Consider the following 26,883-nt stretch of genomic DNA (forward strand, 5'->3'; position numbering starts at 1 on the left):
ACCAGCCTGCAGCTTTTCACCTAGCGACTTCACATTCCAGTCGTTCTGTTTTTCTTCAGGAAGCAGCACCGCGCAGGACTGTCTGTTTCCGCGATAATGCAGGTGGCATTTCTACATTTCTAGAGCTGCTGCTGCAATTTCTCACATCGTGCCGCGGCGCCCCTGGCAACTCATAACGGCGCATTGGGGTGCCGCGGCGCACAGTTTGGGAACCACGGTATTAGTGGATGCAAATATGTGTATGTACTTTGTGGGCTCTGGAGATCACCCCTAGAACTTGTCTGCTTGTGCTTAAGGACTTTCTTTTCTGTTCAACTACCTCTATTTAACTGTCTTAATAAAAAGGGACCAGTAGAGGTCAAAAAAATACTAAAATTGCTTTCAGCTGAGGGACTTTCTTTTTTTAAAATTTCTGGCAACTGCCTCTACTTAACTTTCTTGAAAGAAAATTACAAGCAGAAGTCAGTTAAATACCAGAATCACGTTAGCATACTGTAGATTCCAGTCCATAGAAATGGTCTTCCACAAGCACCCGTAGACAATAATATTTTTTTCAAATCTTGTATTCTCAGTGATATGACCACCAAAGGCCCTGATTTTATACTAAAAACAAAGCTTTGGACTATACCATTTCCATTTAAAAGGCACTATTTTTCTCCATGTGTTCCCATACCTGGCGCGTCAGGCAGTTTGGTGCTTACTTTCCCTCAATTTTAAAGAACAGTAGATGTTTCAGCACCCAGGCTAATGTGCTGCATAGCTAAATACATATGAGGTCCCAAAGGCGAGACCGATTGCATTGCAAATGCTTGTTAAGTTTACTGTTGATTGGTTGCTGTGCAAATTCAGCAATAGAAAAAGAAGCATTATTCTCACCTATATGTGCTTAATAAAATTTTACATTCTTGACATGACAGGTCAAAAAAAAAATTCTCTCAACACTTATATGCAGATACATAAACATTAGTTCTGGGCGGTGAACTCCGTGCCGTTCGTGGACTTTGTGGAGATTCTGCACTCCGCAGAGCACTCGGAGGACTGAAAAACTTTTCCTTGCTCGTGCCCACCAACATTGAATTGGTGAGCGTGAGCAAGGAAAATCCAGCGCTAGACCATCTCCAAGCCAGATTTCTCAAAGCAGGTGCTCGGGGATTTGCACTAGCACTCATTTTGATAAACTTTATTCGCGTTGAGGAAGCTGCTGCTCTAGTAGAACTTCTATTCAAGCAGCGGAAAGAAGCAGCGCCCTCTTGAACTGTGCGTGGTGCTGTTCGCACTGATTTTACAGCGCGGGACAAACATCTGGCGCAAAAATATCACTATGTTTTATTACAGGAATGTTGAGTTTAATATGCTTGTAACTTGTACTTATATGGCCTGTGTAAGCCGAATAAAGTTTTATGTCTGGCTGAAGTGCCGTAAATGTGTCAACGCAGCTGTAACACTCTTGTGACCCGCTGGCTTGCTCTTGACAATAATCAGCTGAGGCCCCCAATTCCTAGTCTCATCATCCACTTAGCCCCCAGGGCGTCTCATCATTGCACACACATACATACCACCATTGCGACTTAGTTCATTCCTAGAGATCCAGACGTCACTGCAGATCCAGGGCTTGCTACCAGCCACAGCAAGCTCCAGCACATGGCCAAATGTGGGTGGGGACCTGGGCACGGGTGTCTGAGAGACCCCAGAGGAGCCTCGCACAAAGCCTCGCAACAGGCATCTGTCTGTTCCTTGCTTCATGGTCACTGATGACCACGGGTGGATCTTGTGGGGGGACACGGCGTTCACCAGGATGCTTCACAATTCCATACACTAGTGCTGTTGCTTCCATATAATAGTTTAGAGGCACGCCTTGTGCTCTCACAGATGGCACAGGGTCCAGAGTAATCGGACTATTTTAAGCCAATCAATACGCTCAGTGAAGGAAAAGGTCCAAGAGACAAACGTGTTCCCAAAGCAATTACACTATTAAACGTCAAAAGTTGTCTTTGGAAACATCAACAGTGGAAATTGAACTTGTAACGCTTGCACTACTCTAATAAACACAGTGATGGAGCGAACTACACCCTGGAACGCCTCACATCTGAGGGGCTGGTGGTGGAAGGGCTGCGGGGGAGCATAAGCTCCTCCCCACCCAATCCGGGACAGACTAATCACCAAGATAGAAAACAGACACTCTGAACACCCTGATGAGTTTGAAGTATCTCCCGTGCCATCACCACATGAAACAGGCAGGTAGATCGGTTTATTAGCAAAGTTTTAATGCGTAAAATAAGTCATTCTTGGCAAACAGCTCCCTGCGACAGTTCCTTTGTCTAGTTGTCAATCTCACCCCTCACACTAGAACAGGACACAACTGACCTCACAAAACACATCACAGCATGCAATGAAATACTCCTTACAGTGTCTTTATCAGACAATCTGCTTTGTTTTGTAATGCATGGGAAAGTTAGTTTTTGGGTATTTAATTTTCACCAGAATAGCGGCCAAACTCCAGCCGACTTCGACCATATGGTTTGCTTTGCCCAGGCCTTGACCCGTTCTGGTCCGAGGTGGAATCTGAGCTCACACAGACCTTGGGTCGTCAGGTTCCACACAATCCCTTACGTCTTCTCCTGGGTGTATTTGATGGTTTGGACGGCTCTAGAGCGGATAAACATTTTCTGGGAACGGCGGTCGCTGTGGCTAAATGAGATATTGCAGCGGCCTCGGCCCAGCCCGACCCCCCTACCCTGTGAAAGTGGCGCCGGGGAGTGGATTGGTGCGCGGCCCAGGAGGAACCCCTCCGAGACACATGGTTGTCCCACGAGGTGCCAAATGGCTGATCCTACTGTTTTAAATTGCCAGCTTTGGCTCTCCCGTGTAACGGGGTGCTGCTCTCCAGCTTGGGTGGCTTGCATAAATACTCCTGCCCTAACAGTGGGGTTTTTTACTGTCTGTTGGAGATGGAATTGGCTTTTCTGTGTATGATGTATGCTGTCTTTTTTTTTCTCCCAAAATGATAATAAAATTGATTTATCAAATTTTTTTTAAAATTCTCACCTGAATAAACCATCTCAAAACATTATGAATTGTGTAACGGTCTCGGCAGTTGAAACTGCAGAATGATATGGTTGGTGCCACCTTTGTAAGTTGTTAGACTCTGGACAACCATGAATCCTCTTTTGATCTCTCAGCCTGGATGGGATGTACAGAATATTTACACAGCCGGTCTGAAGATACTGATAGGAGTAGATGTTCCTGCTTTAGTGATGAAAGGAGTTTATATTTTTTGTCCTCAAGCGGTAATTGATTCCGATTTCTTCTCCTAGTTTCTTTTTCCCATTTGCCCAGTTCTTTCAATATTTTTTTGTTGAATCCCAGAAGTTATGTCTATCAGGATAGTTTATGATCCACACTTGGTAACCGGTCCTCAACACTGCACACATTTCATGAGAGTCGGACAGGTTTAATTCGCAGTGAAGCAGCCTCTGTGAAGTTCGTTTCTTGGTGAAGGGACGTTAGTGACGTTGATGAACCTACATTCTGTTTGGAGACGCTGCGAACGTTAGAGTTTGTCCATTAACTCAAAGCTCTTCTGACATTCAGAGGAAAGGGAGGATCTCAGCCCGGAAGGATTGTTAGATGTCATAGGAGGTCTAACTTCAGCTGTAGATTCTTAGATGATGTAAAAGATCACATTCTATTTTTAAATGAAGGTTTTTTGGCAGTGCTTTGAGAAGACTTTCATCTCGTATGTGTGGTGGCCCCCTGCCCTGGGCACCACTCCCAAACCAACGGACCATGCACGCAACCTCGGATTCATCCTGGACTCCTCCCTCTCGATGACCAGACAAGTCAACGCCGTCTCCTCATCATGCTTTAACACCCTGCGCATGCTCCGCAAGATCTTCTGATGGATCCCCACCGAAACCAGGAAGACCGTCACCCAGGCACTCGTCACCAGCCGACTGGACTACGGGAACACCCTCTACGCCGGAACCACAGCCAAACTTCAAAAAAGACTCCAACGCATCCAGAACGCCTCCGCACGACTCATCCTGGACATCCCACGACACAACCACATCTCCGACCACCTGAGAGACCTGCACTGGCTCCCCATCAGCAAGAGAATCACGTTCGGGCTCCTCACCCACGCACACAAGGCTCTCCACGACCTGGGCCCAAAGTACCTCAACGACCGCCTGACCTTCTACACGCCCCCCCGCCAGCTACGATCGGCCAGCCACACCCTCGCCTCCGTACCACGCATCCGCCGAGCCACCGCCGGAGGAAGATCCTTCTCCTACCCGGCAGCCAAGACTTGGAACTCCCTCCCCATCCACCTTCGGCTGATCCAGGACCACCTCTTCTTCAGGAAGCTGGCTGTTCGAGCAGTGACGTAACCCTCTCCCCCAGCGCCTTGAGACCCTCCCGGGTGAGTAGCGCGCTATACAATTGCCGTGATTGATTGATTGATTGATTACTTGATGCTGCTGAGCACCACCTTTTGTTTACAGCAGTTTCCATATCCCGTGCGGCGTCATGGTTGTCGCCTGTGTGCTCTTTGATGGTATACAAGGCTTGCCTTAAGATCAAAGCTCTTGCTACACACAGGGCAGTAATAAAGTCTCTGTCCTGTGAGTGATTTGATGATGTACAAGGGTCTCCTTCCGAGAAAACCTCTTGGAACACACAGTGCAGTGATAAGGCTTCTCTCTCTTGTGTGTATGCTTTGATGGCATATCAGGGCTGCCGTAAGAGTAAACCCCTTGGAACACACAGTTCAGTGATAAGGCCGCTCTCCTGTGTGAGTTCTTTGATGCAGTACAAGGTTTGTCTTCTGAGAAAAGGGTTTGGAACACACAGTACAGTGATAAGGCCTCTCTCCTGTGTGTATGCGTTGATGCCGTATAAGGGTCGACTTCCGAGAAAACCTCTTCTCACACACAGTGCAGTGATAAGGCTTCTCTCCTGTGTGAGTTCTTTGATGCAGTACAAGGTGTGCCTTCTGAGAAAAGGGTTTGGAACACACAGTGCAGTGATGAGGCCTCTCTCCTGTGTGTGTTCTTTGATGCCGTACAAGGGATCCCTTATCAGAAAAGGGTTTGGAGCACACAGTGCAGTGATAAGACTTCTCTCCTGTGTGTACGCTTTGATATTGTAGAAGATTTCCCTTCTGAGTAATACTTTTCTCACAGATATTGCAGTGAAAGGGCCGCTCTCCTTTGTGAGTTTTTTCATGTGTTGCCTTATCAGCAAACCTCATTTCATGCTCAGTGTAGGGATACCGATCTGTATGTGTTTGTTTGTGCAGTAAAAGACACGTCTTTCCAGTAAATGTCGTCTTACACTCAGCACAGTCATAAGCTCTTAGGCCGGTGCCTATTCTTTCCTGCCTTGCAAGTAGTGTTTTATTGTTAAAATTCTCCCTCCTGTGTATTCCTTGGTGTTTTCCTTCATTCATTTTATAAGCAAAGTTCTTCCTTCCTCCAGAAGCTTTACGTTTCTCTTTTTCATCCATACTTTCTGTCGTCGGCTGCTGGGCTGCAGAATGAAATGAACACTGAGAATTATACATGGGAAATATTTCTTGAAAGAAATGCACGGTTATAATATGAGAAAGGTGGACAGTAATATCTAGGAAGGAAGGAAAATGTTACTACCTGTAAACAATCATTTGCTGCTTGTAGTTCTACAGTTCACATGTGGTGACCTCTCATGGGTTGGGTTCTGACTACTAAGAAAAAATTAATTTAACGATTGAGTTTTGATCTGGAGAACGACTTGTGATCCCATAGCAGAAAGGTATAATGCATTAGCGCGCAGACTCCAACTTAAATTATTGTGTTGTTTTCTCCATCGGAAAAGAAAGAATGCAGGCCCCGTATTGGTTACAAACTGAACTCCCCCCTCACGGAGATGCCAGCCCGCTGCATAGTGAAGTCTCAGCCTGCACAGACCCTTGGTGTCACCATGGAGTAATTCTCACAGAAAGGTTAGGGAGAGTTAGAGGTAAGAATATATATAAAACTTCTCTTCTCCTGTTCTCCCACAGGCTTATAAAACTTTTCCCAACAGGCAATACAAAATTAATAAGTCCTGATGATGATCCCCATGTATCTTAGAGCAGGGATCGAAACGTCGACCGTTTACAGTAGTTATACAGTATAAAACAATGTGTATTATTCACTGTATATACTACTCTGGCAAAACACTTGCAGTTTGATTTAAAAAGTGTCCAGTTTGCTCTTTTTCTTGCCTGTAACATCTTTTCTTACCTCTAACTCTCCCTAACCTTTCTGTTTTGTGGTAAAGCACAGGACTGTGCTCTTGTACATTTTTTGTAACGCGATTTACAAATATTTCTACATTGTGAAAATAAATTCCTTGTCCGGCTGGACTTGGACAAAGATAAGCGGCTTTTTAAGGCTTTGCTTAATATTTCTTTTCTATTCATGCACTGCTTTGGACCACTGTTTGCTTACAAATTGTTAATAACCCTTGGTCCGCAGCCAATAATAGGGTCCCCCTTGTTTCCTTAAAAAAAATCCCCTTCAGCTACGCCACCGGACTCCACTGGACGGACCACAGCTGCGTCTACTTCAGCTTCAAAAAGAACACGATCCACCACAACCAGCAACAGGTTGCACGCAGAAGTTGGAACAAGATCACAGCCGACCAGCTTGTCGCATCCCTGAGCCAGGACCCCCCTGCCAGCTCAGCAAATCCCAGCCAGGCCGCCAACAACAACCTCACGAGGTGGATCAGCAACTGCGCAGACGACCTCGCCCCACTGAGGACCCCGCCCAGCAGACCCGGCAGTAAGAAAGCACCATGGTTCACCAACGAACTCAAGAGCTCCAAGAAGAACTGCCGAGCCCTCGAGAGAGCCTGGCGCAGAGACCCAACACCAGACAACATGACCACCCTCAAGCTCGCCACCCGAAAACACCACCAACTGATCCACACCACCAAGAAAACCGCATTTAAGGAACGACTAGACAACAACGCACACAACAGCAAAGAACTCTTCAAAATCGTCAGAGAGCTCGCCAACCCCAGCGCCGGAAACAACTACATCACCCCATCGCAAGACCTCTGCAACTCCCTCGCCTCCTACTTCCACAACAAGATCGCAGATATACACAACAGCTTCAGCACACAGTCCACGCTCCCCACGACCGCACCTGCTCCCCCGCCACCACCCTCCGCGCCTGGACCCCGATCAACACCGAAGAAACCCTATGCACGATTAACTCCATCCACTCTGGATCTCCGACCGACCCCTGCCCTCACCACGTCTTCAACAAGGCCGACTCCATCATCGCACCCCACCTACAGGACATCATCAACACCTCCTTCGCCACCGCAACCTTCCCGGAGAGCTGGAAGCACGCCAAACTCAGCGCTTTACTGAAGAAACCATCAGCGGACCCCACTGAACTAAAAAAACTACTGCCCCATCTCGCTTCTCCCGTTTCCGGCCAAAGTCATCGAGAAGACCGTCAACAAGCAGCTGGCCGCCTTCCTCAAGACTAATGGATCCCTCGAGCCGTCGCACTCTGGCTTCCGGGCCAACCACAGCACCGAGACCCCCCTCATTGCCGCCACTGACGACATCCGAGCCCTACTCGACAACGGGGAAACAGCGGCCCTCATCTTCCTGGACCTCTCCGCAGCATTCAACACTGTCTGCCACCGCATCCTAGTACACCGCCTCAGCAATGTCGGAATCCAAGAGAAGGCACTAGAATGGATCGCCTCCTTCCTTGCAGGAAGGACACAGAGAGTCCGCCTCCCCCCGTTCAAATTCGAGGCCACCGAAGTCATCTGCGGAGTCCCCCAGGGTTCATCGCTCAGCCCCACCCTCTTCAATATCTACATGAGCCCCCTTGCGGCCATCGCACGCCAACACAACCTCAACATCATCTCTTACGCCGACGACACCCAGCTGATCCTCTCCCTCACCAACGACCCCGACACCGCCAGAGCCAACCTACACGAAGGGATAAAAGACGTAGCCGAATGGATGATGAACAGCCGCCTGAAACTGAACTCAGACAAGACGGAAGTCCTTATCCTGGGATCTTCGCCCTCCGCCTGGGACGACTCCTGGTGGCCCCCTGCCCTGGGCAGCGCACCCAAACCAACGGACCACGCACGAAACCTGGGCTTCATCCTGGACTCCTCCCTCTCCATGACCAGACAAGTCAACGCCGTCTCCTCTTCATGCTTCAACACCCTGCGCATGCTACGCAAGATCTACCGGTGGATCCCCACCGAGACTAGGAAGACGGTCACCCAGGCCCTCGTCACCAGCCGACTGGACTATGGCAACTCCCTCTACGCCGGAACAACTGCCAAACTCCAGAAGAGACTTCAGCGGATCCAGAACGCCTCAGCAAGACTCATCCTGGACATCCCCCGACACAGCCACATCTCCGAACACCTGAGAGACCTGCACTGGCTCCCGATCAACAAGAGAATCACGTTCTGACTCCTCACCCACGCACACAAAGCCCTGCACAACCAAGGCCCAGGATACCTCAACAACCGACTCAACTTCTACACTCCGACCCGCCAGCTTCGATCGACCAGCCACGCCCTCGCCACCGTCCCCCGCATCCGAAAAGCCACCACAGGAGGAAGGTCCTTCTCCTACCTGGCCGCCAAGACATGGAACTCCCTCCCCACCCACCTTCGCCTCACCCAGGACCACCTCTCCTTCAGGAAGCAGCTCAAGACCTGGCTGTTCGAGCAGTAGCAGACCCCCCCCCCAAGCGCCTTGAGACCCTCTGGGTGAGTAGCGCGCTATATAAATGCCTTGATTGATTGATTGATTGATTGATTGATGTAATATGTGAGGGCATAAGCAGTGCATGGCGGGGGCACATGTAATAGTTAGCTCAGTAAATTATACCTGGTGAACGTCAGGTTTGTTTTTCGTTTCTTTTTACCTTATTTCAACACCCAACTAAGAGAGAGAGAACGAGAGAGATAGGTTTGGGGTGATTCATCAAGCAGGGACCAAGAAAATAATAATTTTTCAGGCAAGCAAATCTGACTTTGCACCCCCTGCTTTTATTGCATTTTCACTAAATTGCGTCTTTCCTAATCATTTTAAAAATAAAGTGCTAAATCCACAAACCAAGAATTATAAATAGGCCTTGATTTTGACAGGAGGATATTCTTCTCGTTTGGTGGAACTAACCTGTTGGACTTGGCCCTGCTTGGACATCCCGAATTTTTTTGCCTTTCCCCTATCCCTTTCGCTGTGATGGAATTGGTGGGTTCAGGATGTTGCCCACTTTGGCGCTGGTTACCAGTGCAAAGTGTGTGTGCTTTCTGCCTTACATAGTTATATTAGGAACCCCCCCCTTTAGGGAACATCTCCCCCATGGTAGGAAATGTATATGCCATGTGTGGTGTGAGAGTAAAATAATGTAAATGTAAATGTATTTATATAGCGCAAATCACCGACCTGGTACCTAAGCGCTTGCTTAGGGAACCCGTCCTGGTATTCCCCTGTGAGATAACCCGGCAGGGTATCCACAAGGTGAAAGCCAGGCATCCCACCACGAGGGGCCGTTGAGATTAAGCAAGCTATTGCCCAGAGTCGCAGAGTGTGAACCCGTGAATCGAGTAGGCACCGGAGCGAGAATTGTCGAGGACGTGGACATTTTAGGACTCAAGATCCCATCGAGCCGGGAATTGAACCCTGGTCCCGGGCTGACCTCTGCTTCCACGTCTGCCTCCTCTAACCCGTGAGCCACACTTCTCCATAATAAATACTGTGTAATAGTGTACGCACCTTTATTCTCACCATTGCAGAAATGTCACTTTTAAAATGGACGCCATTTCTTTCTGCTTGTGCCGCCTGCCTGAGGTGGGTGGGCTGTCTAGTGTTTGAAGTGACAAGGTGTTCTACACTTTCCCCACAGTGACAGTGGAGGCTAGAACTGTCAGGGACCTTCTAGAAGCTTCCAGCTCTTTCTGGTAGGTGGGAAGATATATGTAGAGCAGTAGAGATGCCATGTGCTCAGACTGAGGGTGGACTGGAATGAGAGGGGACACCCTGCCAGGAGGTACCGCCGCAAGAGCCTGTGTGCTGGCTCCTGAGCCCATCTGTACCCCTCTGCTGTCCACAGGGCCAGTGAGAGCCTTTGCTGGAGTGAAGACTGCTGTGTCAGGAGGAGTACCACTTTATGGGAGATTACTGCTTCTAGGAGCTGCTGTCCTGTACTGATGAGTGCCCACTGTTTGCTGATCTTGCCCAGCCTGACTTGCCTGCTCTGCTGCCCTAGCGCCTCGTGAGCGCTATACTTTGACTGCCTGAACTCCAAGGAGGTGAGAAGTGTGGGCGCTACTCCCAAGGGTGAGAACTGTGAGTCACCTAGCGCCTGATGAGCGCCATATTTGAAGTGACTGTGATGCCCTGCCTGCACTCTAGCACCTGGTGGGCACGGTTTTCCTGATTACCAGAAGACTTACGCGATCTTCTGTCCCTGAAGCTTCTAGTGGGGCCTAGTGCCTCACAAGCGCTATATTCAAGGTGCCAGGGGGAGAGGAGCTGACGCTTGCAGTGCTGTGCTGTCAAAGCGCTATATTTCAATTCCCCTGCACGTGTGCTGCATTGTGGTGCTGCCAGAGTGCCTTATTCGCATTGACGGTGCTCTGCTTGCTGCCAAGGCGCTACAACTGTGCACAGAAGAGGAGCTGACGTCTGCAGTGCAGGGAATCTAAAGCGCTACGAGGGGATCTCGGTGTGTGGGATTCCCCCCCGCCTGCTTGGTTGACAGTGGGCAGCTGCAACGTATTGAGGGGCATTGTACTCCTCAGGAGAAGAGAGAGAGGAGTGAGAGACACTCCTCCCCTGCCCCAGTGCTTTGCACACTTTGTTTTTGCTGTTTTTGCAGCCAGCCCTGACTTTGCGGGATATAGGGCATTTGAGCCCCGGAGAGAGGCCAGTTGGCCTGGGGCCAGTTTCAGAGTGTTGTGCCCCCGATTGGGGCGAACTGTGCTTATGCTGGCGAGGCCTATTGCCCCATATGATTTATTGCATAATATTGTTGCATAATGCATTTGTACCTAGGATGATGATAAATGCTTTTCCCTCCGGTTTGCAGAGCTGATTTTGGGCCATTGGTAATTTGAGAGCCCCCGAGTAGGGGCTCCCCAGGCGCAGTAGCGCCTGAAGCGAATCTGAAACTTTGGGGCAGCTATTCCAGGTGTATTTACATAAGGTGTCCTGTTAATGTTGCTTATGCCTAATGCATGTGGTTATATCTCTAATGGTTTCTTTCCCCCTAATGCTTACAGGATGTTTGGGGGTTACTAGGGATGCACCATTGTGCTAATGTTCTGTCCTAATGTGCGCCATGATGAAATGCTTCATGTGTATGCCCCGTTCTAATATGATTAGGCCCCATGCACCGCAGGAGGTGCCTTATGCATCTGCTAATGCCTAAGGTGATGTTGCCTAGCGTTTTTACCCCATGAGAAGGCTTCATGCCTCCTATGTTTATGCCCACAGGTTGATGCCTAATGCTTTTCCCGCCTAATAGGTTATTCATACTGTTTGTATGATTAATGCCTTTATGCTACTGTTTTTCCCTAATGTCTACGTGGCTGGTTTAGGCCTACCTTGACAAATGCTTAAAGTGATTTATGCAAAGTGCATGTCTACTTACCAGGAGGTACGGCCGGTGAGACGTTATTGCTTGTGGACTTTCAGTTATCCTTGGACTTGTGATGGTTCTGGCAGCGGCCCGATTGGCGCTGCCCTCTATATAGTCCCCCTGTGAATTATTCCCCGGTGCAGGCTGGCACAGTTGATCTGCACCTGTGATTCCCTTCTGAGGTGTTTATTTTACAATACACATACTGTTTTTCACCTAACCTGGTGTGGAGTCTTTTTGTAGTGTGCCTTGTGTGTCGCCTGTGTGTGCTGCGATGATGCTTTACACATTTCCTCCGGAGTTTGACCCACCCGCTCTGCACCACACTACCCGTTTCTAACATAACCCCAGCGTGTTTTTGTTTGTGCGACGTGAAGTTGCTGCATGGGAGTGCTGTTTAACTGCATGGAAATATTTCTGTGGTTTGTTTTTAGATCTGGCAGGCTACGCCACGGCCATAAATGAAAGATAAAGAGAGAGGCAGAGACTGGGGCATTGAAAGAGGCAGACACCATCAGTGAAAGAGAGAGAGTGGAAAAGCAGAAAAGAAGCAGACACAGGCGCAGTGAAAAAGACAGATTCTGGGGCACGGAGGGAGGCAGAGACAAGTTATGGAAAAGATAGAGATGCAAAAGTAGTGGAAAACATAGAGACAGACAGCAGAAAAGACCAACAGAGACAGAGAAAGAAAGATGCCATGGAAAAACAAAGTCGAGTCTGAGAGGTGTGCACTGCTTCTGCAGTCTGTAATGGCAGACCTGCTAACATCGGATTAGTTGGGTCACTCGGGGTGGCACAAACAGAGCTTCAGGCCCTAATGATCCCTTTAATGGCCCTGCCCTGGGTACCACATACCAGTGACTTATAAGCGGGTTAAAGTCCTTGCCAACTGGGGTTACCAATTCACATGTCACAGTTTTTGGGAGAGAGCACAGGTCTCAACGCAGAAAACCATGTGGAGAAGTGTGGCTCAGGGGTTAGAGGCGGCAAACCCGGAAGCTGAGATCGGTCCTGGACCAGGGTTCAATTCCCCGCCTCGGCGGGTCTTGGGCTCAAAAATTCCACGGACTCGATAATTCTCGTTCCGGTGCCTACTTGACTCACGGGTTCACACTCTGCGACTCTGGGCAATAGCTTGCTTAATCTCCACTATGGCCCCTCGCGGCAGGATGCCTGGCTTTCACCTTGTGGATACCCTGCTTGGGTTATCTCACAGGGGAATACCAGAACGGGTTCCCAAGACAAGCGCCTTGATGCCTTCGGGTGATACGTGCGCTATATAAATCGCAATACAACCATCGGCACTGGGAAAAAAGTGTGGGGGCAAAGGGGGTGACCATAAAAAAAAAGGGCCCTGTCCCACATCATCCTTTACCCATAATAGATGAAATGACAACACTTGATGGAGCAAAACTCTTCTCAAAATTGGATATAGCCTCAGGGTATCATCAAGGGCTATTGAGCAAGGAGTCAAGACAGAGGAGGACATTTGTGGCTCCTGGTGGAGTAGATCAGTTTCACACGATGCCATCTGGTCTCGCCCCTGCAGCAGCCATATTCCAAAGGAGGATGGCAGAGGAGGGGGAATGGTCTCTCTGAAGTTTTGGTTTTCCAAAACAATGCTTTGATTTTTGGCAATGATTTAGATACACATATGCGTACACTTAGAATATCTTGAGAGGCTTCCTGAAAAGAGGTTTGAGATTTTAAAAAAGTGATACATGTATGGTTGGTTGAAAATTGTGGGCATGTGGTTTCAACTAAAGGGATTTCAATATGGCCAGGCCTGTTGACAGTCACTGAAATACCTGCTCCAAAACACTGTGACCAACAACTTGAGTTTAAGGGAATTGTGGGAGGGATGGGCGGAAATAGAAGCTAGGAGGCTTTAGGAGTTTATCAATTGTTCCGGTTTATTTGTAGTTTGTAGAGAAAATCAAGAGTTCTTCTTGAGCTGCTGTCCTGCGGGTGGTCGGAGGGTCTCTTCTGGTGTGTGTTCCTGTTTCCTGGTAATTCCCGATATCCGCTTTGGCTGTCCATCTCCCAGATGGCTTGAAAGGAACAGAACAAAAAAGGATGGTGAGACTCGGATTCTCGGAAAAGTCCTAGGTCAGTAGATGGGATCGTGTCCGTCACCACACCACGTTGTTAACGCCTAATTAACGTGCCCCCCCCCCCCGTGTATGTAATTCAAGCCGAGTCACTCAGGAGTTAGAGGAAGAGAATCACCAGAGACGAATATTAGCAAACGACATCGGTAAACGGTGAAAGAAAAATAAAGGCAGACACCAAGGAAATATCCTCATGAAAGAAAAGAAAATATGTGGCTTACTTTGGTGCAGTACAAACACCCCTTGACTGCTCCCTGTACCTCAATATGCTCTCCCCTGCTAGCTTGATGCCCTCACTTTCCCCGGTTCACTCACTGACCTAGCTGCAGCTCTCCTGAGCTGCGGTGGTGTTTTCGCACCTCCTGGGGGAGGTGGGGATCCACCAATCCTCGCTCCACTACTCTCCTTCGTCTGGGTTATCATAGCCGTCGTCGTCCCGTTTTCTCCACGTTTCTTCCCTCGTCTCTCCTCTGGCATCCTGCTAATACAACTTGATGCACACTCTGCGTCTTCTGTCTCCGCCTTTTCTTTTCTTGCTGGCCTTCCTGATTGGTCCTTCTCCGAAATGCCACCTCCTTCTTCCTGCAAGGAGGAGGTCGGGAGCAACGGGTTAACCCTTGCCATCTCCCGGCTTTCCGTGGTATTTCCTGTTTCCAGGATGGGTAACGGGGGTTCAGGGCCCTACTCTCGGGGTCCTCCTCACAGGAATGTATGAATTTTATTCAAAATGTACTGAAAATGTTGCGGTGATTGCTGAACCACTTCACAACCTTTTTAAAAGGAATGCTTGAGGGATTTGGGGACAGGAAGGTGCATTTGCTGAGATTAGGGGAAAACTGCTAAATGCAGGACTACTGAGTCTATTGCTACCAAGCAATGAGTGCTGTATCACTGAAGATACTTGTAGCGTTGGCATTGGCGCTGGAGTGACTCACGGCGAAGGAAATGAGGAATGTGCAATGGCATCACACACACTGCGACCACATGAACGTAAATACTCGACCATTGAGCTGGGATGTAGGGCTGTGCGTGGGCAACTTAAAAGATCAAGTCATCCTCATGTGGGGCCAAGTTCAGAATACGAATAGATAATAAACCTCTTTTGAATGGTAATAATGTGAACACCAGCAGGCTACTGCCAGGTCGGTGAGGTTACGTTTGAAACATCATTTTGAGGTCGAACACACTGCAGGAGAGAGAATCAAAAATACTGATTGCTTGCCCCGACTGCCCTGAGGGCAGGAAGATGTGGAACATAAGAACACAGAGAATGACTGTGAGGATGTGGAATGTATTGCAGGAAGTATTTGTTGGCCGGGTAAAGACTGTGTGTGTGTGTGGGCAAAAGTAGAGAAAGACATTGGATGAAGATTCTATTTTATTGAAAGTGATTCATTTCATGAGGAAAGAATGGCCAAAAGAAAAACCATTTGTTTTGAAAACTGCAGACCAATATTACATTTCATACTGTCAGAGGTGAGCAAAACTGGTCGCCTGCCATCGACACAGATGTGGAAAAATTCATTAGAGAGAGTTACGAGCTGTTTGCAAAATCATAAAACAGTGAAATACACAGTTCTGCTTATGACAGAAGAGGGTTTTCCTGACAGGACGGGACCATGAATGTAATGATTTTTTTAGGTCTGTTTCAGATGCTTCCTGTGCATCAGAAATTTGCCATTGTGCTTGAAGACTACATGTCAAATTGGTTGCAAGTACGGTTTGTACGTGTCAGAGAGGGTTTTCAGGGTGAATTGGTTTCGGATAAAGGTGTATAATTGGTCTTGAGGGAGATGAAGCACTATTTGGATGGAACTGGTATCAAGCATAAATGTGCTAGTCGTCATCACCCACAGAATAATGGCCAAGCAGAGAGGATGAACAGATTGGTCAATCAGGGTTTTTTCATGGCCGGTATCAAAGTGGAAGATGCTGTCATGGCTATGCTTACAGCTTATCGCAACACACTGCATGATTTGGACTTCGTAATATGCACTAAAGAGGGGCTAAGACACAATAGCTATATAAAGAAGGAAGAAAGATGAATTGACCTTCAAAAGATGCATGTGATATTGTAAAGCTATTGTTCGCATAAACATGATCACAGAGGCAATAATAAACTTATGCAATCAAAGTACTCTGGAATGACTGGGGGAATCAGATGCTGAATTTCCACAGTAATTCCACATATCCCAGAGCAATCACCATTTACTTCACCAACCCTCCAGCAGAGTTGCTTTAAATGCTGATATTGCTAACTTGGAGGGAGGAAAAAGTGAGGGAAATGTAATAGGAGACATTATGGAGACACAGCTGAGGCCTTATAATGGGGCCCATATTAGATAAAATAAACATAAGAAAATATATCACCCAATCCTGTATACTGTAATACAACTAACCCAGCTTGATATTCAGACCACCTTGTACTGTGCACCTAACCCTACAGACCACACTGAATCTTGAACCTCCCTTGACCTTGTACGTTGTTCTACAGGATGTAGTATGTTATAATACAGCCGGCCCTCTCTGACCTGAAGGCCCCCCAGTTCTATGTACATGTACCTACACACTTCAGAAAAAAAAGACCATTTCTTACCGAAGGCTCTGGGGTGCCGCGGACCCTTACCCCACCCATCCCACCACTACAGACCCGACTTACAGATCACTGGTCCTCTTCACACTGCCTTCCTCTCCTCCTAAGTGGCAGACCCTGACTGACCCAGAAATCCTCTCATATTCTGTGCACTCACACATCACATAGACCCAGCCCCATCTCTACAGTGCTTTAGTTTGCACTAGCAACAAAAAAGGGCACTGTTACTCTTGGTGAATAACACCTCACTTTCATCTCACACTTAGGGGATGGTGAGTATCGCGGAGCTTGGAGTGAAATCACAGATTCTGACACATAATTCCTCAGAGGTCCTGAGCCCGGAATGGGGCGTCTCATGCACGGACCAGAATTCAGGTCATTTTTCATGTGCAGAGTCCCAATTCTTAGCCTATCACTGAACGGGAAGGAGAAAATCCTTTGCGAAAATAAAGGCGATACCTGGTACATAACCGCTTCTGGTGTACTCAAGGCCCCGCCCCCAAAGATACCAGTCCACACAACTCAGATTTGGCCCCCTGAAGGTCTTACTAAAAATCTGGAAAGATCCACTTTGGAGATATTTTATGTTACATTCCCTCAGGACTGTACAAGTGAGTAGACATTCTGCATGGTCATTCAGTACGAAACAAATACCTGGGATGGCTTTGAGCAGCAATCCATCTGCGTCTGTATTTCCTCTCTCCAATGGGTCTCTAGCGATAGCTCCATCAGTATCAGGAGCATTCTGTGGCAGGAATGATGAGGCTCCAGATGGGCCCTGCGCATCAGCACATGTGGGTTGTAGGTCAGAGTTCCCATCTCGGTTCTCAGGGCCCAGTGGTTCTTGCTTGTAGTTATGATCGTAGTCCTCAGGGCTCAGTGGTTCTAGCTTATAGCCGCGATCTGGACTGAGTGCCTCAAGGTGCATTCTTTCGGTCTTGCAGTTCTGATGTGGTTCATGTGCATCAGAAAGAACCTGCAGGCATGTGTGGGGCTGCATACTCTGGGCCTCTTGAAATGCTGGTTGTCTGCAGAGGTTTTGCCGTTGACCGTCACCATCAAACCACAACAACTCTTGCTTTAGGTGTTCACTTGGTCTCTCCCCATCTGGGAGCACTGGTTGTCTGCACTGGTTTTGCTGTGGCTCATGTCCCTTGTAAAACAGTGGCTGCGGGCAGACGTTCTGTTGTGCTCCCCAACTATCTCCATACAATGGTTCTTTCTTCATGTGTTCCTCTGGTTCTTGTTGCATGCAGTGGTCTTGCTGTGGTTCATGGCCATCATCAAACACTGGTGGAAGACCTGGGGTAACTTGAGCATCTGGAGGAGGGCACCTGGAGCCAGTACCGTCCTGCTGTGGTCCAGGGCCAGTCGGAGACAGAGGTTGGAGGCACTGGCTCTGCTGTGGTTCCTGCCCATCATCAAACACTGGCGGAAGACGAAGGCTTGGCACACCTGGGATGACTTGAACATCCGGAGGAGGGCCCCTGGAGCCAGTACCGTCCAGCCGTGGTCCAGGGCCATCCGGAGACAGAGGTTGGAGGCACTGGCTCTGCTTTGGTTCATGCCCATGAGAAGACCTAGGATGAAGACACTGATTTGGCTGTGGATCAAGACCAGGTGAAGATGTAGATTGAGGGTATGGGTTCACCTCCTTGGCCCTGACTGAAAGATTGATAAGAGGGGACCAGCTGAGAGGACAATCTCTGACCACCACCGGACTGGCCATCTCCAAAGACACACCCCCATTTTCAAGGTGATCTAGACCCTTTGCTTTCCAGATTTGCTCCATGAGCCCAGCGACTCTTGACGGCACGTCCTCTAGGGTATTCTGCAAGTTATCCAGTTTGGCTTCCAACTGCTCCAACATAGATAACAGGATCATGTTAGGCAGGTTCCCTGATAGGGCTTCCATCTCACAGTCCCTCTGAGCATCAGTTTGGGATCTTGAAGAAGGCACATTATGGGTAAGAGAAGAAGGGAGTGTGGCTCTTACGGGTTCAGGTGAACACTGCAATTCTCCTTTTTGTCTTGGAACCGGCCTTTTCTCCATTCTGGAATTCTGATGTTCAAGTCCTCAGGTGTCTGTGAAGGGGAAGAAAATAGAAAAGACAACACATTATCACAGGACAATTAGGTCAAAATACTCCTTCCTGTCTCACCGCAGCTAAGGCTCGAAAGAACTAAACTGTCTCAAGAGCTGGAGAGGATCTACCCTGCTCAAGGTCAGGCTGTCCTCGAGGACATCAGGAGTTATACCCTGCTACACATCTAAACCCCGCTCAGTGCTGCCCTTACGTGATATGGTGAGATTTAATGCAGGTCCGCTCTGCCCTGCCAGAGAGGACTCCCTACCCAGAGCTGATCTGTTAAGCTTCAAAATGTATCAGTATGACCTCATCAAACCTAACCCTACAATTTAACGGACTTATTACGTTTTTGTAATTCTTTATTTTTTTTATGAAAATGTGGTAAGCATTACCATAATGGATATTCCCTATGAAATTGAGCCTTGAGAAATAATAGATTTAAATTCCCAGATAAAAATACACATTTTCTGGTCAGGAATTGAGCTACCTAGGTCACGTAATCTCTGCTGATGGGGTCTGCCCCAAAGGTGAATCAATTGAAACCACACAGGAAATACCAAGACCCATAAAGAAAGAAGAGGCACTCGCGTTTTTGGTGAGAAACTTTCTATTCTCAGTTTCTACCTAATTTACTTGTGCCATGTGAGCCCTGCTGAGGAAGGGTGCAGACTAGGTGTGGAGTAGGGAATGCGAGAAGAATTTGCAGATGTTAAGGAGAGTCTTGTGAATGCTCACAGTCTGCATAGTTTTGCCCCATTGTGTTGTTACGGACGCCAGAGACAAGGGCCCAGGAGTGGAACTGAAACAGCGGCATGGTCGGAAAGCAAGTCATGATTGCCTTTGCATCTAGGGCTTTGCCGGGGGCTGAATGTAGACATTCGAATACTGAGATGGAGGCATTGGCCATGTTTTGGGCTCTCAAAATAAACATTGTTGTAGAGTGTAGGAAACTGTAAGTAGAGGATGTTCGACTAGTCCAAACTGGACCCAATCTATGCAGCTGCTACAAGGTGCCTGCTTTCTAGTGTCAAATAAGAGGCAATCTCTTTCTGGCGTTTAATATGATACATGCACAATGACACAACTGACAGAACTTGCCAGACCGAGAAAGAACTGTTGATCTTTACTTTCAAGCTCTACATATTTTGAGCAAACAGTCGAAGAGCGCCCATCTCCGAAGGCTAGTAGACATCAAGCCATTAGTCATTATGGCCATTAACAAGCAGAACTTCTGTCTTTGCTACATTTCACTTTAGTTTATTGCAACCCAGCCACTGCCATAGGACAGGCATTGTTTGGTGGAATGTGCGGGGAGAAGAGGGTTAACTGTCTAGACACAGCAAGATCTGGGTGTCGTTAGAACACATAAATGCTCTAACACCTTTCTCAAGCAAAGCTTCAGCAAGTGGGATTACATAGCTGGTGAACAAATGGGGCGAGATTGAGGACCCATGAGTCACTCTGGAATTACATGCAATGTGTTGGACGGAAAGTTTCCCAATCCGGAGATACACGTTCAGCCTGTAAAGAATGATATGAACCTCTTTAGAGCCTAGCACCCGATGCCCAAAGCCTCAACATGGTTCACCAAGTTGGAGTACTCAACTGTGCGAAGACAGCAGAGAGATCTAATGAGAACAAAGCATTGGCTCCGGCTCCCATTTCAGCTCATCCATAATAGGGAGAAGCACTGTCTCTGTATTGTGTGATGGCCGAAATCATGCCCTAGTGTCCTTGAGACAGTGGTTTTGGTACAAACCTTTCCACCAGCTAAGAGCAAAAGAAAGTAACAATATCGGTGATAACTTTTTAAAAAACAAGGAATCTGCTCCTGGCTTCCAGAACAAGGGATTTGCTGTGGTGTCTTTAAGAGCGGCAGGAACCATACCATTAACAACTAAGTGGGGAGTAATGGCAGAGGTACTGGTCCAACTTAGAGATTCAATTGTTTGAAATTTGTTACAGGATTGACGTTGTTCAGCTAACCAGATCTAGTCACCTCAAAAGGAAGATGCAGAAGTCTCAGGGAGGAAAGTGGAGAGCTCCCTGTGTCAAATAATACTAGGTGCTGAAGTGGTCTCTACCAGGGGGAAGGTACGTGAATCAATCTCCTCCATTAAGGTTTTCGTTTTGTTGTGTCACACAGTTGGTGAAACAGTGTGAGAGTGAATTATAAATTGAAAGTTTCTGTGAAGGTGACATACAAAGGGACACGGATGAGTTGGATGAGAAGATGAAGTCATTGTAGGAGGCGACAAACAAACAGATTCTCTGAGCGAGAGCAATAACCCCGCCACATAACTTAGTTGGGGAAAATAAATATAATATTTCAGTAAAGGAGGAGGACTTGAGAAGAGGTCCTGAAGGAATAATATCAGGATCGAGGAGTATATATGCGTGAAGAAGGGGAAGACAAGCTTGCTTGCTACTATGTGTTGTTGGGAAGGACCTACAGATGTTATCCACCTTCCTAACAAAGAAGGTGGCAAGGTCCTCACACTCCTCATTGGACTTGATGGTTGGCCCAGCAGCAGTCTGCTGGGATTGAAGGCTAGAGAGTATTGAGAGCACGCTTTTTGCAGGGTTATCACTTTCGCAGATTTTACTGGCGTAAAATGCCGCTCGGGCCAATTGAATGGCCTTGTGGTACCTCATAATCGCCGCACGGTAAATGCCCTTCGCGGCGGGATTGAAATCCCTTCTCCATATATGCTCCAGCCTCTTGCAGCTCTTGCGCATATTGGCCAAGTCGCCTTGGTACCATGGTCTAGTTTTAGTTTTGTGGTTAATAGACCATTTTGCAGTGATTAGGCTGTCTAACGGATACCTGATCCAGTCCAAGAATACCCTGTATGCCTTGTTGGCATCAACCGGCAGCCTCAGGCAGGTAACCGAGAGGCATGCGTCGAATTGTTCCCAGTTCAATTTGTGCCATGGACGTTTGAGGGAGACTGAAAGACCCGTACTCCGTACCGGGGTTATACCCTGGAGTGACATATGGACTAGGTAGTGGTCTGACCATCCCATGGGGATGGGCGTGTGCACTGTAAGTGAGGGTATGTTCGTAAAAGACTGGGTCTAACAGGTGGCTGGCAATGTGCGTCGGACCCGATACCAATTGCACAAGCTGACAAGCCGCGAGATCAGGTACAAAATTAGCTGTGTCTATGTCATCATAATTGTCCAGATGGAGGTTCAAATCCCCAGTGATGTTAAAGTTAGTGGCGTTAACTGCTAATACGCTGACCGTCTCCATGAGGGCAGTCCTGAAGTCATTGGATGGCCCTGGGGACCGGTATACCAGGAGCCCCGACATCGTGTAGTTGGGGCTCAGTGAGATCTTAAAATGTGCACATTCGCATCCGGTGACGACCTGTTTTAAAAAAGTACATGCGTAGCAAGATTTAAAAATATAGGCGATGCCCCCACCTCTGGACTCCCTATTTAAAGTAAGGATGCAGTAGCCAGAAGGGAGTGCAAGGCCTGGCTCGGCTATCATGGCATCAGAGAGCCACGTCTCGGTAAGGAAGAGCACATCACGGGAGGTGTCCTCTAATAGGTCATGGACATCAGCGAAGTGTTTGGCTAAGGAGCGACAGTTCAGATTGAGGATGCTAAGATGCTTACTGGGATGGGGGAGGTAGCAGCGTGGGGGCGGGGCTAGTACAGTACTGAAGCAGCACTGTATACAGCAGAATGGGCCCTCAATGGCGTCCCCATAGGACTTTCTACAATTGCTCACCGAGTTCCTGATTTTTAGGAGGTCATTCCGAGTGTAGAAGAGCCTATCTCTAGTGGGGGAGGCAGCATGCCTGGCGGCGAGCTGGCTTGGACGGGAGCAGACAGCCTTGCCTTTGGCGCGCCATTGGTGTGCCCGCTGAGTGCTTCTGCGACATCGGCCCCTTTTTACTGGGCTTGTGCCGAGTTTTGAGCAACTAGACCGTCTCCTCACCCAAAATGGAAGAGGAGCGTGGCACACGGGAAGTGGGTCTCCGCCACTCTCAACTCCCTCCACACAAACAGCCCGCTCATGGTTGGTGGTGGACGGGGGAAGGATTGGCAGATTTATAAAGCACTCAAGGTCTCACACACACACACACACACACACACACACAAACACACACACGCACGCACCCACACACACAAGTTAAAACAGAACAGCTTCCTGCAACCGGGCAGTCCTACACGTCAGTTACATTCTGCAAGCAATAATGACATTCCTTCTTAGGACCGTAGACTCGGATTATGCAAGTTTTTAACATTTTTTAGCCACCAGTGGTGCCACCATCATCACTGGTTTTAAGCAAAATTTCTTTAAGGTGAAGTCCAAGGACCAGGCTGCCGCCCTCAAACTATCCTCAAGACGGCTACCCAAGGTATAGGCCTTTGATGCCATCGAACCCCTCACCGAGTGCAACCAAAAGATGGAGACACTGATTCCATCCTTTGCCATAATCCACCGAAACCATTGTGCATTTGTTGTTGGGGGAACTGGCTTGATTGCAGTGAGCAGCTGTTTTGTCCCAGTGAGTCTCACCTCCACTGTTATGGTCTCATAACCTTGTAAACAACTTACTATGCACAAGTTATGCACAATTTAAGATTGCCTGGCAATGCCAGATATTCAACTATCCTAGTGTGCAATTTGGAATTTCTTGACACTGACGGTAACTCCTTCCAGTGTGTACACTCTGAACGAAATATCCAGGGATCTGACATCAGAGACCCATTTACCTAATATAAGACATGACAAACTAGCTATTTTACGCAACAATTCCTTTCTGGAAAGTAATGGGTTGTCGTGCCAAGATTCCAAGAAGTGCAGAACCACATTCATGTCCTGCAATTGTGAATATCTAGGTTTGGGAGGAAGTGAAAGTCTGATTTATCTGAGAAGTCTATATACCCGAGGATGCTTCCCCTGTAACCTTCCTTGCCATGAAGTGGAAATTGACCTTCGCTACCAAGAGGTGGCAGTTTCCTTGGACATCCCTAAGAATGTTTTGATTCTGGGGAACACGGATTGGAGAATCCAATGAAAGGTCAAGAAGAACTGGAAACCAAGCTTGCAATCTCCAAACCATACCAACAGGTTCATCTTCTGTCTCCTGACCTGTGCCATAAGCTTCACGAGCATGGAGAACAGGGGACATGCATAATTGAGCGCCTGCCTCCAGTCTTGACAGAACACATCAGTTGCCTCTGCTAGAGGGCCCGGTATGCAGCTTAAAAACCGAGGAACAGGTGAGCAAGTCTAGATGTAAACAGGTCTATGTGGCATGGTTTCCACCAGGTCATTATCAAGTGATCGAAAAACAAAGGGGCCTCGTTAAAAAACGGGTGTGCCAGGCTCATCGGGCCCTGGCTGTGCCGCGATCTAACGTAAGCCCAAATCCACTGAAGCCCCTTTACAGTAGGAGCAAATTAGAGAACTGTGAGTGCGGAGTGTACCCCGGGCCCCGGGCCTCTCCCCTCAGATACCAGGTGGGCAGACCGATCTCTAGATACCTGGGCGAGCCCTGAAGTCTGACTACCAGCGGCCCCTGAACTAGCAACGAGTGCCACTAATCACCTGCCCCTCATCAGACCCCCATTAAGCAGTGAGAGCAGCGCATCTGTAAGGCTGGGTATTGCGCCGGGAGACCATACCTAGAACTGCATCTGCCCAATAAAATACGGGTACAAATAGAAGGAACCCCCTGGGCATACACCACAAAACTGGTACCAGCGCACTCCAAAAGTAGTGGTAACTCTTGAGTAAGGCCCCACCACCCTATAGAGGCAAGTTACCTCACACTGCTTGCAAGGTGCAAAGATGGTGAGAATTACATGTGAAAGAAGGTGACACTGACCTAAAAGATAATCACCTCTTCAATCACGCCCTTGCATAACCAAAAATGGGCCGTACAAGGGAGAAACAACCAGGCCCACTCGCATCGGGGGGAGCAGAACATAACGAGCAGGACGGCGCAGTCCAAGTACCTGATAAAGACTGCCTTCTCCTAACAGCCGCCGAAGACCCTCAAGATAAACTAGATATTATCCTACAGGAAGTCCGGGAATCAAGGAAGGTGATTGAGCAACAAATGAGCACACTAGCAACAGGCTTCGCGCTCCTAATGGCGGATCATGACAAAACAGCTACGACTGTGAAAAACAATAAAATGCTCCTCACTGAAATGGTACCACAACACAAAGCCTGCGCAGAAAAGATAGAACTGTGGTGCCAGGTGTCCAGCCTGCAAGATAGGGTGGACGACGCCAAAGGCTGTTCACGGCAGAACAATGTGAGAATAGTGGGTGTAGGAAGGGGGAGGCTCTAGTTGGCGCAGTGCAACACTAGCGACAAGCAGGGACTCTCTCTTCCTCGTCAGGGCTGAGGGTTACCTTCCAGACAACCTCTGCTTACCCTCTAGGTAGTGTGGCTTAAGCAGTCGTAGGCTAATCTTTGGGGCACATAGGGTTAAACACTTGCAACAGTACACCTTTACAACCAACCCACCACACAACGAGACCAGACTGTATTCTGTAAAAATATATATCTTTATATAGATTTTAAGCAGGCTTGTGAATACAGTCAATGTACTTTATGAAGACGGTTGCAGGTTACTTAATTCGGGTTACCACAGTTCTTATGCAGTTCTCTTGAGGCCCGTAGGCCGGTGTTACTCAAAGTTCTTGTGGAGCCGGCGGCTTCCAGGGGATCTGTCCCACGTCGCGTTGCCTTCCCGGGGTCGCTGATCGTTGCGGCTCTTCAGCCGAGCAGGTCACTGGTCATCCGGGGCAGCGGTGTTCTGTGGCGGCAGGGTCCTCTCCTTGTCGTCCGCTCCGACCCTGGGGGCGGCGGCTGTGCGGCGGTGGCAAGTGGCAGTACGGTCCCCAAGTGCAGGACGTACCCAGCCAAATGTCGGTGCAGCTGTGGCCTCACAGCTGGGCTGTCGGGCAGGCTACCGACTTTGCGGATTCTCGTAGGGCAACTGTCCGTCTTTGCAGGTGAGTGACTGCTCGCTATGCAGTCCCCTCGAGAGCTCGGACCGGACGGGTCCTCCTTCCCTTTGCTCTCGGGCTCCCGGTGCAGTTGCGGTCACGGTGTTCGGGCCAGCGGCGGCTGGTCCTTACTTTGCTCTCGCTGTTGCTTTGGGCCCCGGTCACGGTGGTCGGGATGACGTTGATGCCTTAGAGGAGATTCCTCTGTCGATACTGCGGCGATGGTCAGCACCCGCAGTCGCTTTCTTCCAAGGGGGTAGCGTCCACTGGTCCTGGGACGCTGGTCAGGGGGCAAGTTCAGTTGCAAGCCCTTGGAGATCTCTTTAGCAGAGTTTGGCACAAGTAGAGCAAAAGTCTTTCCGTAGTCTTTTCTTCTTCCTCTCCTTCAGCAGCAAGGCACCAGACACAGGCAAGAGTCAGCACCCTTCCTTGTCTCTCACGGTCCTTCTCGTAGGGCAGAGTCCTTCTGTGGCCCAAACCGGATCTAATTTTCAAGGAGCAGGGCTCCTTCTTTTATAGGCCAACTCTTTTGTTCTCGCAGGCCAGGGGGGCCTTTGCATAGCCACTCTCAGTTCTGGAGTACCCCGGCGGGTGTACTCCGGCTTCTGCTTTCAGTGTGAGGGGCAGGCGCATCAGACGCCCCACAGGAGGTGGAGCCAGCATTGTCCGGACAGGGGTGGCCAGAGTACCTTGTTGATGGGGGCTTCGCCCTTCCTGGGCCAGGTGCCGGCAGAGTCATCCGCCGCTCCCCAGTAGGGTGGAGCCAGCATTGTGGTGGCCGAGCACAGTGACAGTTCGAGTCAAGAGGCACTCCTACCTCCCACTAAGGTGTAATCTGCGCATTCACCACCTGTTATCCCTCCAGCCCTGTCACTCACACATCCCAGACAGTCAGATACACATACCAGCAGAGGCGGCTGAAATGGTTAAGCAAGCAAATGCTAACTTTCTAAAAGTAGCATTTGCAAACCCAGGATACTAAAATAAACTTGACTACAAGAAATATCTTATCATCCTGAGTTCAGGCATACTAAACATGACTCGCTACCATGCTCCTTGAGCCTGCGGGGATTATAGGGTGTAATAATCCTCGCAGCTCAGTCTGGCCTAATGGAGTAGGTAGCCTTCAATAGTGAAATACGGTCTTCGTTGTAAGTCACTACTAGGACATGCCACGCACATCTGGGCTTGTCCTACCTTACACCTACAACGCACCCTGCCCGCAGGCCTACCATAGGGGTGACTAACATGTAGTCAAGGGAAGGGTCGGTGCTGGCAAGTGGGGACACTTGCCCAGCTAGCGTGACAGTACGAGACCGCACGCGGGTTCTGCGGTCGCAGTTCGCAGACACATCTTTACGGCTGCTTCGGTGGGTGGCGCAACCAGCGCTGCAGGCCCACCAGCAGTATTGGCATCTACAAGCCCCGGCACTCTCTGG

At 48.8% G+C, this 26,883-nt stretch overlaps 1 protein-coding gene across 1 annotated transcript; it reads right to left on the minus strand.

Moving 5' to 3' along the window:
- Window positions 1-2,200: 2,200 nt before the first annotated feature.
- LOC147736714 (uncharacterized) lies at window positions 2,201-18,447 on the minus strand. The gene is made up of 2 exons (XM_086953435.1): window positions 17,022-18,447; window positions 2,201-5,529 (listed from the first exon to the last, which is right to left on the minus strand). Exons 1-2 carry the CDS (start codon window positions 18,418-18,420, stop codon window positions 4,769-4,771), a joined length of 2,160 nt encoding a protein of 719 aa, XP_086809561.1. The 5' UTR covers window positions 18,421-18,447; the 3' UTR covers window positions 2,201-4,768.
- Window positions 18,448-26,883: the final 8,436 nt, after the last annotated feature.

The sequence above is a fragment of the Lissotriton vulgaris genome, chromosome 1_2 (assembly GCF_964263255.1).
Source record: "Lissotriton vulgaris chromosome 1_2, aLisVul1.2, whole genome shotgun sequence".
Taxonomy (NCBI): domain Eukaryota; kingdom Metazoa; phylum Chordata; class Amphibia; order Caudata; family Salamandridae; genus Lissotriton; species Lissotriton vulgaris.